We start from the raw sequence: 14,935 nt of genomic DNA on the forward strand, positions 1-14,935 counted from the left end.
GTACGAAAAGGGGAAGGAACGTGTTTCGTCGAGTTGCTGAATAAAATGATCGTCGTGATTTCATCGGTTATTTTCACGATATGCGAGGAACGTACTCCCGTAACAATATTCGAGCGTGAAAAAAATATTCGAGTCGCTTCACGTTTCATTTCATTTGAATGCATGAGAAGGAATAATTTTCTCTTCAATCAGATTCGACGTGATTTTCGCTCCGGGCCACGAATCTCTCGGCAAAAGATACTTCGCGGAAGCGATATCGATTAGAACGCAAACGTAGAAAAATGTAAATAAAATACTTAAAAAATTTAACTCTTACGAATTTTTATGTAAAAAAAAACTCTTCGTAGCGTACTGTTTACAGCCACAACAAGTTTGCACCGTGAGACATAATCTTCGCGGATAAGAGCACACGAATTTGCTTATGCCGAATTTGCTTTCCCTTCGTCGCGACGCTGGCTTCGAGGTTTGTCGCGTCGTTTCAATTTGATTCGTTTACACGCGAATCGTTCGATCGGAATCTGGTCGCTTCGATTCGAGCGGATTCAATGCAAACGAGTTTCTCCGTCGGAGTCGATCTATCCGACGGCGAAGAAAAAAGAGGCAACGGAAACGAAATATTGAATTGGAAATACTATCCAGCCTCTCGAGAATCTTGAATGGAATCGATAGTAAATTTTTATGATCTTTCTCAGAAGCCCTTGCATGCATAATTGTAGGTCACTCGTCACCTCGGAAAACGCGGCGAAGAAATATGGAAGAACGGAACGAAGAAAGTGTCAAACGTAACTACAAACCGACGCGACTGGAACAATATTTCATTATTTTCAGAATTCTTTCAAACAAAAGTCTTGCAAGAAGAACAATTTGATCTGATAAATATTGTATAAAAGACAACACTTGGAAGAAGAAGCATAAGAAGTAGTGTATCGCCTCTGATCAGACCCATTACCGAACCAACATAACCGGAGCAATGTTTCCCTGTAACTTTTAACGCGAGCATTTTCTGGAAAATTGTTTCGAAACTTCTTGAGATCGACGAAAGTTTCGAGAGCGTATAAGAATTTTCCTCGGACGATGCTTCGATGAGGCTAAGTGGCCAGTACCTTGACGATCGAAATACCCTTAAATCTTGCGTTTCTTAAAAGAACGCGACGCAATTAGCCGGTTCCGCGTTGCTGGTAATTTTGAAATATCTTGGTAAACGGCCGGATCGGCCGTGTAATAGTAATCTGTTCCGTTGGCCTTTCGCGGGGGTCGCTAATTACGTGCAAGATTAATTCCCCGAGCGACCACCGCGGATATTACAGGATTAAGTTGCTCTTTTACGTCATGTTACAGGCAGGAAGCCATTTTTCTTCGGGCGAGCTTTCGAGCGAACGCGAAAAGAAAGAAGCAGCAACAACTTCGCGGGAATTTATCGTGTTCTAGCGTTGCAAACGACAATACGATTTCACCGGCGTGGCTTCAAGTTAAATTGGCCTCAACATATTTTGCTCCTATGGCTGTTAGTTGCTCCGCGGCCGTTCCGTTCAACCCCCGACCCCCCTTTAGCCCGATTTCACCCTCGTCACGATCGCATTCAAGCCCACCCCATTCTGCCGTACTTTCTCACCGCGGTTCCCAGTTAGCACACCGTTTCGCTTTCAAGTTGGACGGAAAGTTGCCGCCTTTTTTATTACGTTCGAATTGCCCGATTGCTCTATGAGAAGTTAAACGAGGGCCCGCGGGCCAAGTGGCCCAGGGTTTTATGATCCAACGAGAGCTACCTCGAAAAATGCTGAAACCGACCGAATCTCCCACGGCGATGTATATCGCACCGTCTCGGACCGACTGCGTTATTTCGATTGAACTCGATGGTAGGAAAAAAGCTATCCGGGTGTGGAAGATGAGAAAATGTTGAAAAAATTCTGTTCTCTCTAGGCCGAACTTTCCACGAATTAAATTCATTCGCTGGCTTTGAACGATGAATCGAGCCACCGTACTTAACACGGAGTACGCGTTATTTAAATTTGAATATAGAGCACTATTATAAAAGTCAAACGCGTATCAGAATTCCATTTGGAGTCGATCTCGCGTCGCGTTCGCAAAGAAATTCACGCAACGAACGAACGATTGGAAAACAGCGGTCCTCACCCCGTTTCTTGCTGGAATCGAACGGAGTAATAACATTAAACACTACGGTGATTACGGCGGCGTTCTCGCAGCGCGAGCACAAAGAAAATTCGCGTCAAAGAACGGAATAAAGGATTCATTTCAAAAGGAAAAAGTCATCCGGAGTCGAGGCACAGGCGCCGCGCCAGTCAAGGGTGAACAAATAACAGGTATCGGCGATCGTGTGCAACTCTATTCCCCGTATCGCGAATTGGACGGGAGAATTAGGTCGGCCGGCACAAAGGAACGTGCAAATATATTTTTTCCATCGGTTTCCGATACACGCGAATCGGCTTAACGCTACGGCAACCGCCTTTTCACCATCCGTATGATTATCATTTTCCTTTATGGCTGGCTGGTACCTTTGTGCCGCGTTTTCTCCGATTGCACGGAAATGGAAAGTGCAGGACAATTTGGCGTCCTGGAGAGCTCCCGGTGTCGGGTGCATCGACGCTCGTTAATTGTTCTTCGATTAACTTTGCTCGCCTGGAAGCTGGTATTAGAGCCAGCGACTCGAGAAAAAACCGACGGCATTCTCGCCTGTTCCGCACCGATCGACGAGGACGCCCTGAATTTTATTCGATCGGACGACGAATAAAAACTCCGTGCAACGATCGTTCGGAGAAGCTTCGATGTAAAACGTAAATCGAAGAGGGAACGGCTGAAATTCTATTCTCACCCGACGAATACCGGTATTATTCGGTATTCCGTACAGTTAATAGTAACGAGAGTCATTCAAGATTAAAGTGACAAGCCTCCAGGCTCTAATATACAAAATCCAAGTAAAAATACCGGTAGAATACCGTATTTTCCGCTTCGATGTAAGTCCCTGCATCCAACTAGCCCATCTTACGAAACATTCCTGCTCGTCCAAAGCACGGATCCGATCAACTTCATCCGAGCAACATTGTCGGATTGCCCAAAGCCTAACGGTTTCCGCCCTTTAAACAAAGTTCCCTGGACGTCTTTGCCTACTGGATCTGTTCCTTTGAACCCTCGGCCATCCTTGCAGGATAATAGAAAGCAACTCTCGGACGTGCGTTCTGACTGATTCTGTACGACTTCGCGAGAATTGTTTCGGCCAATTGCCCCAAGCCTAATTGCTTGTCCGTTTCGAAGTGGTGATAACTTCGTCCGTCGGGCATCCCTGATTTTTTCGGCCCCTCCACGATTACTTGGCCGCGGTACAGCGGCAACAAAAGGTAGCCGGGCACGAGATTATTAGAAGAAAGCACAACAAAAGCGTAATTCGACGGAATACACCGAATAACTGGGGAACTACTTGGGCAGAGATCAACGCGGGTGGGCGGTGAGAATAAAATAGCATGGATCGTCATTCGTTCGGGGCGTTATGGTGGTCGGTGCAGCCACCGGGTGTAGGTACACGCGTTACAAACGTGTACGTGTACGCGCCGTAACCTACGAATTCCTTCCGGAGTCGTGGTCGTTCCACTAAATACGCGAGATCCAATTTGGACGAACCCCAAAATTCGAAGAAATAGTGCTTGCATATATGTGCACGTACACCTATGTACACTGTACCAGCCTTTATGTAAGACATCCAGGGGCGTAGCGTTCAATTTCAACCCGGAGCTTCGCCCAAGTATTATCGGTGCCGCTGACTTCGGCTTCTTCGCGGTTTCCCCCATCAACGACCACCCCCGCGCTCGTCTTCCGAAGACTATTTGTCTACCCACTGAATAGTTCTCAGTTCTCGGACCGAATAAACCCTGAAAACCGTGAGCTAAGGAACCGCGTTTGCGGCTGTTTTATTCTCCCGGTTTGGATACGTGGTCAAACCGGAAGCAAAACAAATACGTTTCGGTCGAATGGAAGGAAGGATCGAAGGAAAAGAGCTAGCAAAAATACAATTCCTCTGACAATTTCAACCTTTGATTTTTGAAGAATTTCCGCGATCACGCGCAGAACCGTGACAATTTTTAAGAGACGAAAACTACCCTCGGAAGTTGGTAAAATCATAGACTTCCTGTATTTGGTTAAACTTTTTCTTCTTATCTATAGGCGAGTTTATCGGGGCGATACTATTTTCATCTGAAAAGTTCTGCCTCGCGTGCATTTGCATTCTTTGAAGGAAGGTTTCGGGCATTCCACCGCCACCCCCGGCCACCACTTCGACTGAATTTCCACGGGGGAAACAAATTATCCCTCGCACGCTTCAATACGTTCCGCGTTTTCATGAGATTTCGCTAAACTCTAAATTCTGAAGGCAGTCGAACCGCGAACGAAACAACCTCGGAAATGGGACCACCGACTTTTAACGAATACGGACGAAAACGAAGCATTATTGATTCGATTAATCGCATTAGCCATTTTATAAACAAGGATTAAAAGCAATAATAATAATCGGACCGATAAGATGCATTTTAATTATATTCCAACAATTCGTTACGCCATTGTTTAATCGGATATTTTGTAAGGTGTCGAGTTTCGATAATGATACTCTTCAAATATTAATACTGATCGATACCAATTTCGTGCGATACCAAGGTGATGTTTCAAATCTATCAAACGCGAGGAAAAATATCGATTTGTAATTAAAAATGGACGATCGTTGCTTGCTAAATAAAAGTAAGAATTTCAATTATGGGACGGGAAATTCCAGATGAAGTTAACCGCGTAAATGGAGGTATTACTGTAATCGAAATTATCCAACAACGATTGTTTATCGCGCGTGTTTCGAACGTTGCACGATATCACGTTATGTGGTCGACTTTCGTGTTCGGAAATGCAACGTTGGATTTCCTACGCAACAACATCTAATTTTGAGAAGTTCGGTGTAATATTAAGACCATGTATCCGGTAGCTTTACAACGCTGAAGGTAATATAGTTTAACCTTCTATTGCATAATCTACCAGATTGGAAACCCAACGAAAGCACATCCTGTAATATTCACCGAGGAAAGTTTAAGGGACTTGAGCAAAATGTCTTCGCACGGGGACATCTAATAATTATGCAAATTCACGAAATTATTTAGTCGAGTATCGGTTCGTTCACGAATATTTAAATAACCAACAAGTATTTTTTTGTAAGATGAAATTAAAATTGAAATACGCTTGATTTTTGTTAATGATACAATTCGAGGTGTGAAATTTTTCAAATCGTTCTAAAAAAATTATTTTCTGTTGCGGGGGTCAATTACAATCATTTTTGGTGAATAGACATACCCCCGAAATCGTGCGCATTTTCGAGAAAAAAATTCAGTACGGGCGGAACTTTAAACGTTAATAACTTTTTAACGAAGCCTCGATCAACAAATTGGTATTCTTGATTTTCGTCTTATTCAGGAGTGGCCGAACACCCTATATAACATCGCGATACAAATGAAATTATTTCTCTAAAGTAAATAATCGATAAAAATAGTATCGATTTCTTTGGTGCAGACACTAGAATTTAATAAAATACTGATAGTGGTGGAATTTCGAGATGCTTGGCCTAAGTAGAGAATTCTTAATCGCACATCGTGGAGGGTATATTGGAAATTTAATAAAGATGTGTTGTAATTCACGCCCAATATTTCTAATAATCCTGTATCCAGAAATTCCCTTTCGAAGGCAAATATCCCAGATATTTCACTGATAGACAGTTCGGTAAATAGTCTCTCTCCTTCGCCTGGTGGTTCGCGACGGCGCAGCTATATCCAGACGCATATAGGTAAGCTTCGAGAGTCAGCCACGTAACTACACAAGATGTTAAACTCAAGGAAGATGAAAGTACAAAGTCTGCTCGTGACGCGAGTTAACTTCAAACAGCTCGAAACGCCAAGATTTCGAGTCAACCGGTTGTTGACAGCTTTGTTACCCAGCACGGTATTCCCGACGCGTACAAAAACACCGTTGCGCCGCACGAAATGTGCCATTTATTCCGCGCTCAATCCGTTAAATCGAAATTAAACGAAATATTTTACGTTATTTTCTATTACTCTTCCGGACGTTCGAGTCGCCAACGCGCTGCTTTTTTCGATTAAGGTTTACGCTTCGTTAAAATTCGTCCATGCAGTTTGAAGCACGGAAAATTGGACGATATTTCAGAATCTTTTACTCTTTAGTAGGAATAAGTAGGAATAAAACTAGGTAAAGACTGGAAACGTTAAGAACAATGGAGGCCTGCTTTGACGACTCTGTCTATTTAGTCTACCTATCGAATATTCGCGTGTTATCGAAACGTATTAGAATGATTTTTGTTTATGTTGAAACTAGGCATACACTTTAACTGTACGCGTAGCACGATGCAAAGCGCCAGCAGGAATAAACAAAATGTAAGATAATCTCGCGGGCGATGCTACGTCTGGGAGCGGAGCAAGTGCGAGAACTCGGAAGTTAAAGATAAACAGAATTTACAATGGAAATTCTGTTTCATAATCAGTCTAGTTTTACGAACTTGCTACATATTTTAATCTCGGATTCACGACCTCGGCTAATTCGTGACCCCGTTGCCTCAGCATCAACTCGCAAAGCACGATGAAATATTCGAATTCCTCGAATGCTACGATTACACTAGATGGAACTGAATGTTTCTGCTTACTTTTCCTGTTTAACTTTCGGACGCAAAATTCTCGTCGATAGATTAAGATACCCTGACTTAGGACTGTTCGTTACCTTTAAACGATGTCAGTAAAAATGGAAACAATTTTCTATTTTACTCCAAGTATTTTAAAATCACGTGATATCTGTACTCTGTAGAACATTTCAGAGTTCTTTGGCTATCGTGTTGCAAAGTGTTAGGTAACATCTAGAGACGATTTGGTCGGTTTTTGCGACGGCGACGAAGCGTCCGGGTCAACGGTCGAAACACGAGGCACCAACGATGTCACCTGTTTAACGGTAAACAGGCCGATTTAGCTTGACCTAACCTATCCTACAAATCCTTATTAGAGCGACACTTGGCTAATTGCGTACCAGTTCTATTGTGCAAGAGGCCATGCGGCGGTGCGAAGTGCACTCGAACTGGTACGAGGTTTAGATAAAGCGATAATGAATTGCTCCAGATAACTGTTTATCTCCAACGAAAACTACTCGTTACAAAACTACGCGCAATTACAATTACGCGACCTCACGCTGCTTCAACTTTCTATCGGCGATCGCGGTTAACCGGACGCTACTTTTTCGAACCCCTCCACTTTCGACATATTCTATACCAGAGACCCAATTACACTAAAATTCCGATTATCCAACATACTCGGGACTGGAGCAATGTCGGATAATTGGACCATACCTACATATGAAGTGATAAAAACGAGGAATTGAACTATTATTATGGGATTTTTCTCACTTTACGGGATTAAGGAACAACTTTTCGAATATTCTTGGAATTTCTACATATTCTTCAACAAAATACGCGTCGTTTGCATTTTGAAACATTAAAATCCTCCCATCCGTTCGGAAGTTATGATTTTTTAAACATACGCATGACATTTCAGGGGAATCGGAACGTCAGAGTCAGGCATTGTATTTTCGGTAAAGAATTTTTTTCTCGAAAATGCGTAGAATTTCGGGGGTATGTCTATTGACCAAAACTGATTGTAATTTACCCCCGCAACTGAAAATAATTTTTCCAAAGTGATTTGAAATTTTTTAATTTCGTCGAGAAATGACCATTAACGACGAGGGAAATTTAATTCCAACTGTTTATAAATTATGTATTTTTGGGAGGATTAATCGGGAAAAAAGTATCGAGTAAAATTCATTCTTTATCCATCGTGTTGTTCGATCCGTTCGAAGCGAAAAGTATCCATGCAGGTGTAGCGTGACATTTCATGACGGTTTCGCGTGACTATCGGTTATCAACTTTTTGAAATATTGCCATTCGAAGTTAGACGTACTCGTAACGAATCGGCGCCGAGATACAAACTTGTGATGCATAGTATAGCTTTCCCGCGAACTTCTCCCGGAGTTCATACGCGCCTGCATTAAAAATAGATTTAATTTCTGCGCTCGATGCTGCCAAAAACTGTTCTAATCCTAGATACGTACGTGTAACCACCGATTATAATAACGGTCGATCGAAGACTTGTCACCATTTTGTTTGTATCAAAGAATTAGTAAGATTAAATCCTTTTGACGCGAGTACTACCAACAATTATGGTGTATTTATCTGTTCCAAAGCAATTTAAACGATAAATGCTTGCAAAAATTTAGTCAAATTCAGGGTAAATTTTGTACAATTTTTATTAGAAATTACAAATTTCAACTTCGATAACTGTAGCGTTAATGAGATCACGTTAGTGTTTAATTCGTGCGATCGAGATCCGGATAAACGTGGCACGGAATTACTAAACTCGTTTCCGGAACTTAACAGGCCCGTAATTTCGAGACAAAAGAGTTGGTTAACGACCTGCGTAGTATCATTGATATTGTCGAGCCACACTTCGGGTTTCCGCGCGTAAAACCGTTAATCCCGGTTCGAGATTAAAGCCTGGCGTTCGTTCTTAAATGAAAATACGTCTCGGGTCTGGCAAACAATCGGTTGAGACATTATTTTTCCGTTCTACTTTCCAGCAGCATCGAGACGGAGGCTATGAATACACATTTCAATAATAAATCCGACGTAATTAAGATTGTTCTGCGTCGCTCGGCGAAATTCGTTGTCTTATTCAAGACTATAGCTCCGGCCTGTTAATTCCATGAGAAGGGAGCACAACGATGACATGAAAAAATGAACTTGCGCGTATCTCTCTAGCAGCTTCGTTTCTCAATTATTCAATCCCAATCTTTCCGCGAGATAAAAAAGGGGCTTAAGAGAGAAGACTGCGAGAAGAAAGCAGAGACACGGAGATATAAAACATCGAAATAGAGAGTTTAAAGATTAGAAGGAGGAAAAGAAACGGATTGAGCGTGAGAAACTGGTGAGAAACTATCGAGAAGAGGGACAACAGCTGAAAGAAACTGTCCTTCTATCTATTATTAACTAGTATGATCCCCTATCAAGCACAACGAACGCCTATTTATATTAATTCTATAGACTGATGCAAACTTAGAAGAAGAATAATCCAAATTCGAATTACTATACGTAATAAATGTGTTAAATGCAAATTGTTTCTTAAGTAGTACCTGAAAAGAAAGTTTTCGAAAATATTGGAATAAAATATCAGTATGTACAAAGTTCTGTTAATTGCCTGGAAAGTTTTATATTTTTACATCAGACTTTGATTAATTATTGCACGCTGGGAGTGTCTGTGTACTTCACATCTGTCCAGGGGAAATTAATTCTCACGGTACAGTGAGAAAACAACCCTATCTATCATAGTTAGATATCTAGAGAAATTGATCAATTACTTACACTTATGTTCGGTCCGCCTTCCGTCATCGTGGTCGAGTTTCTCCGGTGATGTTCTTATTAACAGGAATGCACACACCTTTTTTCTTGCACATTGCAGTTTGCACTTCCGTTTTTTTTTCACTTTCCTATCCCCTCGATTGCTTTAACTATCGGATCTCTTTGGTCAACGACTTCTTCGGGGATATTATTACCGTAAAACGCTGTTGGTGACAAAAAGTAAAGAATAGTAACGGTACAAAACTGTCAAGCAATCGATAATAAATAATATTTTCCTGAAGAACGATTCGCAAAATTGTACATTTTCGCGGGAACGAATTCTGTTTGCTTATTACATAATTTTAGGCAGATTCGGACTTTTTACAGCGACCCCACCCTCCCGCCTTCCATAATTCTCCTCTTCCTTAGAGATTATTTCAGTCGAAAGAACGCAAGTCGGGCGAAATGAAATACAACTTCTTACTTGGAACGAATTTCTTCATTAATCACGGAAGTTCTGAATTATCTTTTTTTTTTCTCCGTGGATCTCTGCGAGCCCTTTAAGTTTTATGATAATTAACGAGAATCGGTTCCCGAGGCACCCCGGTGGTATATGAGAGTTATCCTCCATTAGAGCAACGTGTTTCGCAAAAAATCGTAATTAATAATCGAAAGAAAGAAAGTAGAATGAAATTTCTATATCTGTAACACGCTGACTGACATAAACTAATAATCGAATAGCCACGGAAGTGAAAAATAAAACTATTTCGTGATTAAAAAAATGCTTCTTTTGCAACTCGATGCTAATTAAATTTTGTTTGATATCTTCAGCGAACATTTGTTAATCTTTTCTCATAATCGGGTAAAGATTGTTATCAAAGAGCTCCACCGACAATATTAATCCGTTTTAAATGATTTATTCGAACCCCCTCGCCCCTTGCCTGTAGCAATTATCGCATAATTATTTTTTAATCTCCATGACTCGCTTGTTGATTAAATTGTTAATCCTGTTTGTGACACGACAAAGCATCGCTAATAAAAAGAATTAAGAATTGTTTACGAACGTAGAAATATTAACCCTTTTGATACGCTTTAAAAAATCGATGACTTTGTATATAATTTTTGTACGAAATAGTTTTTAATAAAACTGCTTCGCGTATTCCTGGTGGAAAAGTGAAAGATAAATTACTCGTAAATATAATACGTAAGTTTTCTTGAACAATATCTTCTACGAAAGTTAATTCAGCAATTAAATCCAGTTGTAAATCGATTGTTTATCCGAAGATAACGATGCCGATCAAAACCAAGATTAACCATTTAATTGGACGCAAAAAACACGAGATAATTTTGTATTAATCTCGTTTAGCCTACGCGTGCGATATTTGTAACAAATCTCAAGATATCGGACGAGAAATTAAAAAATTATCTTCTGCTTCGAACGAAAACAAACATTTTTCCTCGTTAATTGGGTAAACAACATTTGTTAATGTTAAGAAGAAAGCTTAACATTCGGACGGAATATCCATGAAATAGGTATCATTCGTTGCTATACAGATTTTTCGTTAATAAGAAGAAAAGCACACGTAACGTTTATTGATTCTACGTTTCGACTGTGTAAATTCGGTCCTTTTCGGGAGTAGAATATTCTTAAAATTAAAATATAAAAACTTGTTTTTCATACGATAATATGAAACATTCATTCATATGCATATTGCGTGCAGATTGCACAATCTAAAGTTCGATTGTCGTGTATTTTACACTTTTAATCCTCACAATTTAGCATTTAATTCCAATAAAGACGTATAAATATAAAGTTTATATATTTACTCCCGCTATATCACTACGTAATTTTAACAATATCGTACGATAATGCGTGTAGAAAAATTGCCGCGTAAACCATAACCTCGAAACTAGGTTACTGACCGCGCGACGAGCCAATCGACCGGTTCGATTTTCACTCATTTATTTGTTCGTTGATCAAATATATAATGTAAATTTCTTATACCTTGTTTAACGACGAATGAACGACGAAGCGAGTAGAAATTGGACCGTTCGGCTTGCAAATGATTTTTCAAACTTTTCCAATTCGATTTCCTAATTACACAGGCAACGTTTCTAGCATTCTTCGCGAACATCTATCGGCGCGAGGGCGCATGCGCCGAGTTTACGCATAGATGCGCCCTGCAAGACCGATAAAGGAAAGAAGAGAACGAGTTAATAAGCGATTCCTCGGCTAGGGGGACGAGGGGGCGAACGTGGAAGCGCGGGAACGGAGAGAAAAGAAAAGAGAAAACGTGGCCGACGCGGTGGATTTGCGTTCAAGAAACGTCTAAAGACACACGACTGGTACGTGCGGGATATCGGTGCCTTCGACGATTGCGAAACATCGCTTGGCAAACTTCTACGAGGCTTCGTTAAATTTGTATACGCTCAACGTACGGCCTGTTACGACGCGATTTCTCTCCCGACGAAAAGAAATTCCGCTGGTCGCGCTTCCACCGTTCCTCGAATAAGTCGTCGTTTACCGATACACAGAGATCATTTCACGAGCAACGTCTAAACAATTTCAATTACACTTTTTATCGCCGTTACGTACCGTCGAGTCTCTTTTTCTCTATGCTCCCCGAATGCGGATCAACATTTTCATTGGTCCTCGTACACGGGAAACGAACAGACTTCAAACACCTCGAGTCAAAAGACAGCCTCTCCGATTTGCACTCATTTTCTTCGTAATTACATCGAGCCTCTCGCGAGACTCTCACTGTCGATCATCGGAACACGGTTTAACGAATCGTATCGACGATGGTCATCGAATATCACTGGATTTTTAAATCGAAACGCGTCGATCGGATTAACGGGCGTTTATCACTGTGTCGTAAATACATGCACGCGATACGAACGGCTCAAAGTCGATTTTTTCATAAAGAATCAAGGAGGACGTAAACAAAAATAACGCGAAGCACCGAGCGGACAGCGACGAAAGATCGTCCAGCTTCGACGGCCGACGGCGTACTAATAACGAACCGGGTGGCCATGGAACGCCAGAGAGTCTGCCTTACCGGCGCAAGCGTCTCTTGGAAGGAAGCGCAGATCACTGATACCAACACAACAGAACCCGAGAGGGATACCACGCCGCGAACACACATCGATTGTATAGATACCTGTTGAATGCACGAGCCGCTGCCACGTTGGCGGTCAACTGAATCGAAAAGGGGCGAACGAACCAATGGAAAGGGTACAACAACCTCCACCGATCGAGATCTACAGCGATTAACAAAGTTTGACGGATTTTAAGCCCTTCAGAAATTACGTCGCGCTAAATTCCAATGATTTTTACCTCCCCCCATCCCCTCACTCTCACTTGAAAGACGAACAGTTTTCGATTCTCAAACATTCGAACAAAATTTCTCCCATTTATACTAACATTTATCATTTATTTAAACCACACACAGTGAGTGTAATCCAAGTTTGGCTATCACAGTATAGTATGCAAAATAGAATCATCGCTAACCTGAACCACTCATCGCACGTTCTCTATGTCAAGTTTTGCATTGTAGGAAGAATTAAACAAAATTAAATAGTACACATTTGAGAAATCGTACAACAAGGGGTTAATTGCAACAAATATCAAATAAGAATTACGAAGGGCGTATCGTGCATTAAATATACTAACGTCGAGGGTGTGATGCCTGATACTCGAAAGGATAAGAGTCGGGTTCATTCGCCCCCGGTTCCATTTTAAGCCCTGGATTGATAAGGCGCTTTGTTCCCTGTCCTCGACTCAGCGACGAATTCAAAGTCTGAACTTCAGACTCGAGGGGATAGTGGTTAAAACCTCAGATCGCCGAATAGAGCCTCCGACGCGTTATAGCGAATCATACTGCTCGAGCAAGCGTATCTTGAAACGTCAACGAGTATTACAAAAGCTTCGAGACCAACATCAAACTGGCAGCTAGGATTGCAACGCCTAGACCGTGCTACGCTTAATCCTCAACCAACTACATACGTCGACTACATCTTTGAACTACTATATCTTCTTGAAATAAAATAACGAAACATATCATTCATATTCTAGCAAATACTAACGTTTTAAGATTGTATATTATAATAGTAATGGAGTCTTTCTAAAGTTAATAAATAGAGATTCTAAATTACATTTGTCCAAATTACAAGTGTTCTTTCGTTCCACCTGCCCGCCATTTTAAAAAATACTACCCTGAGCCGAGAAATAGCGGTCGCTAAATGAATACGACACATTTAATTGCCGAGATATGCCCGATGAAATATACTGCTGTGCTCGAGGCACACTCGAGTAATATGGAAAGCAATACGAGCACAAGAGTGTTATGTACTGTCCAAAAACTAGATAAAATTCATCTCCAGGATCTTGACCCCAACAACTCAAATACGCTACAGTTTCCAAGCTCTACTATTTTTACAGCCTCGCTATATTTCTTCCACCAATTTATACGAGAGGAAAGCATCGTGTGCATCGTAAGCCCAAAGAGGATCATCTTCTCCACGAACGTTTCGTGTACCTACGGTGGTGGAACTATTTTTCTGGAACGAGTATACCGTCGAGACTTATGTGGTCAGGGCAGAGATGGGCAGAATTCCTATCTAGATGCGAATTTTGAATAACAGATAAATAACTTCTTATTCGTGACTTGTAAATTAAAAATTAGATCATACATCTGTAGAGTACTCGTGAATTTCATTAAAATTTAAATAGCTATTGCAATGTAACAGCAGATTAAGAATTAATCTCAAATATTTATTCATCATTCGCAATGTTTTCCTATGCTAACCTAAGTTCGCAGCCATTAGCTCGGCCCTACCCGGGAGGAAAGTATTTGTACTTTAGTATTTAGACTTTCGTCGCGGGTAACACCGATTACCAGGTCCCACCACGAGGAGGTTGCTGCGACTGGAGACCCGAAAGGAGACAGATGGAATCCAAATTCCATCGATCTAGATTACTAAACTAAAGAGATAGAAGGAAGCAAAGTTCCTTCAATCTCCTTGTTTAGTTCTGCCAAGCAATTATTTTGTTTAAAGAGGATCAAGTTAAACTAAGAATCAGCTCGTTGCCTCTCAGCGAGTCCGATCGAAGGGGAAGTGAATCGACGCACCCGACACAGAGATTCCCCATTTCTCCCACGCATCCTGTGGGAGCCCGCAGGACCCAACTCGAGATGACTGGTAGAGAGAGGGATCGTGAATCGGGGCTACCGCAGACAAGAACGATCCCTGATCCCCTCTACGGCCGAAATACTCTTTCCCTAGGATCGTCGTCATCAGAGGACGGCAAGTGACCTTTTGGAGCAGCTAAATGACCGATCGCTTACTTTCTACATAAAAGAAGCGGTGATCGGAACAAGAATCGAGAGAACGAGACAAAAAGAAGCTACTTGTTTAATAATTATATGGCAGATCAAAAATAAATATTTCTGCAAAAACTATGTTTCCAACCATTGTTTACATAATAGGTGCAGTTAATTATTATTCCAC

At 41.3% G+C, this 14,935-nt stretch overlaps 1 protein-coding gene across 3 annotated transcripts in view; it reads right to left on the reverse strand.

Moving 5' to 3' along the window:
• Window positions 1-12,655, reverse strand: part of LOC143343479 (venom dipeptidyl peptidase 4) — a 199,812-nt gene extending 187,157 nt beyond the window's left edge. The window contains exons 1-3 of one of the 3 annotated variants that reach the window (XM_076768422.1): window positions 12,021-12,655; window positions 11,430-11,605; window positions 9,449-9,648 (exon numbers count right to left, since the gene is read on the reverse strand). In XM_076768422.1, the coding sequence (XP_076624537.1) occupies window positions 9,449-9,475 (27 nt within the window). In that variant the 5' untranslated portion in view covers window positions 9,476-9,648; window positions 11,430-11,605; window positions 12,021-12,655. The remainder of the gene's footprint in view (window positions 1-9,448; window positions 9,649-11,429; window positions 11,606-12,020) is intronic. The other 2 variants (XM_076768421.1, XM_076768423.1) reach the window with 2 other exon arrangements.
• Between the last annotated feature and the right edge of the window lie 2,280 nt (window positions 12,656-14,935).

Source organism: Colletes latitarsis, chromosome 7 (genome assembly GCF_051014445.1).
Source record: "Colletes latitarsis isolate SP2378_abdomen chromosome 7, iyColLati1, whole genome shotgun sequence".
Lineage (NCBI taxonomy): Eukaryota > Metazoa > Arthropoda > Insecta > Hymenoptera > Colletidae > Colletes > Colletes latitarsis.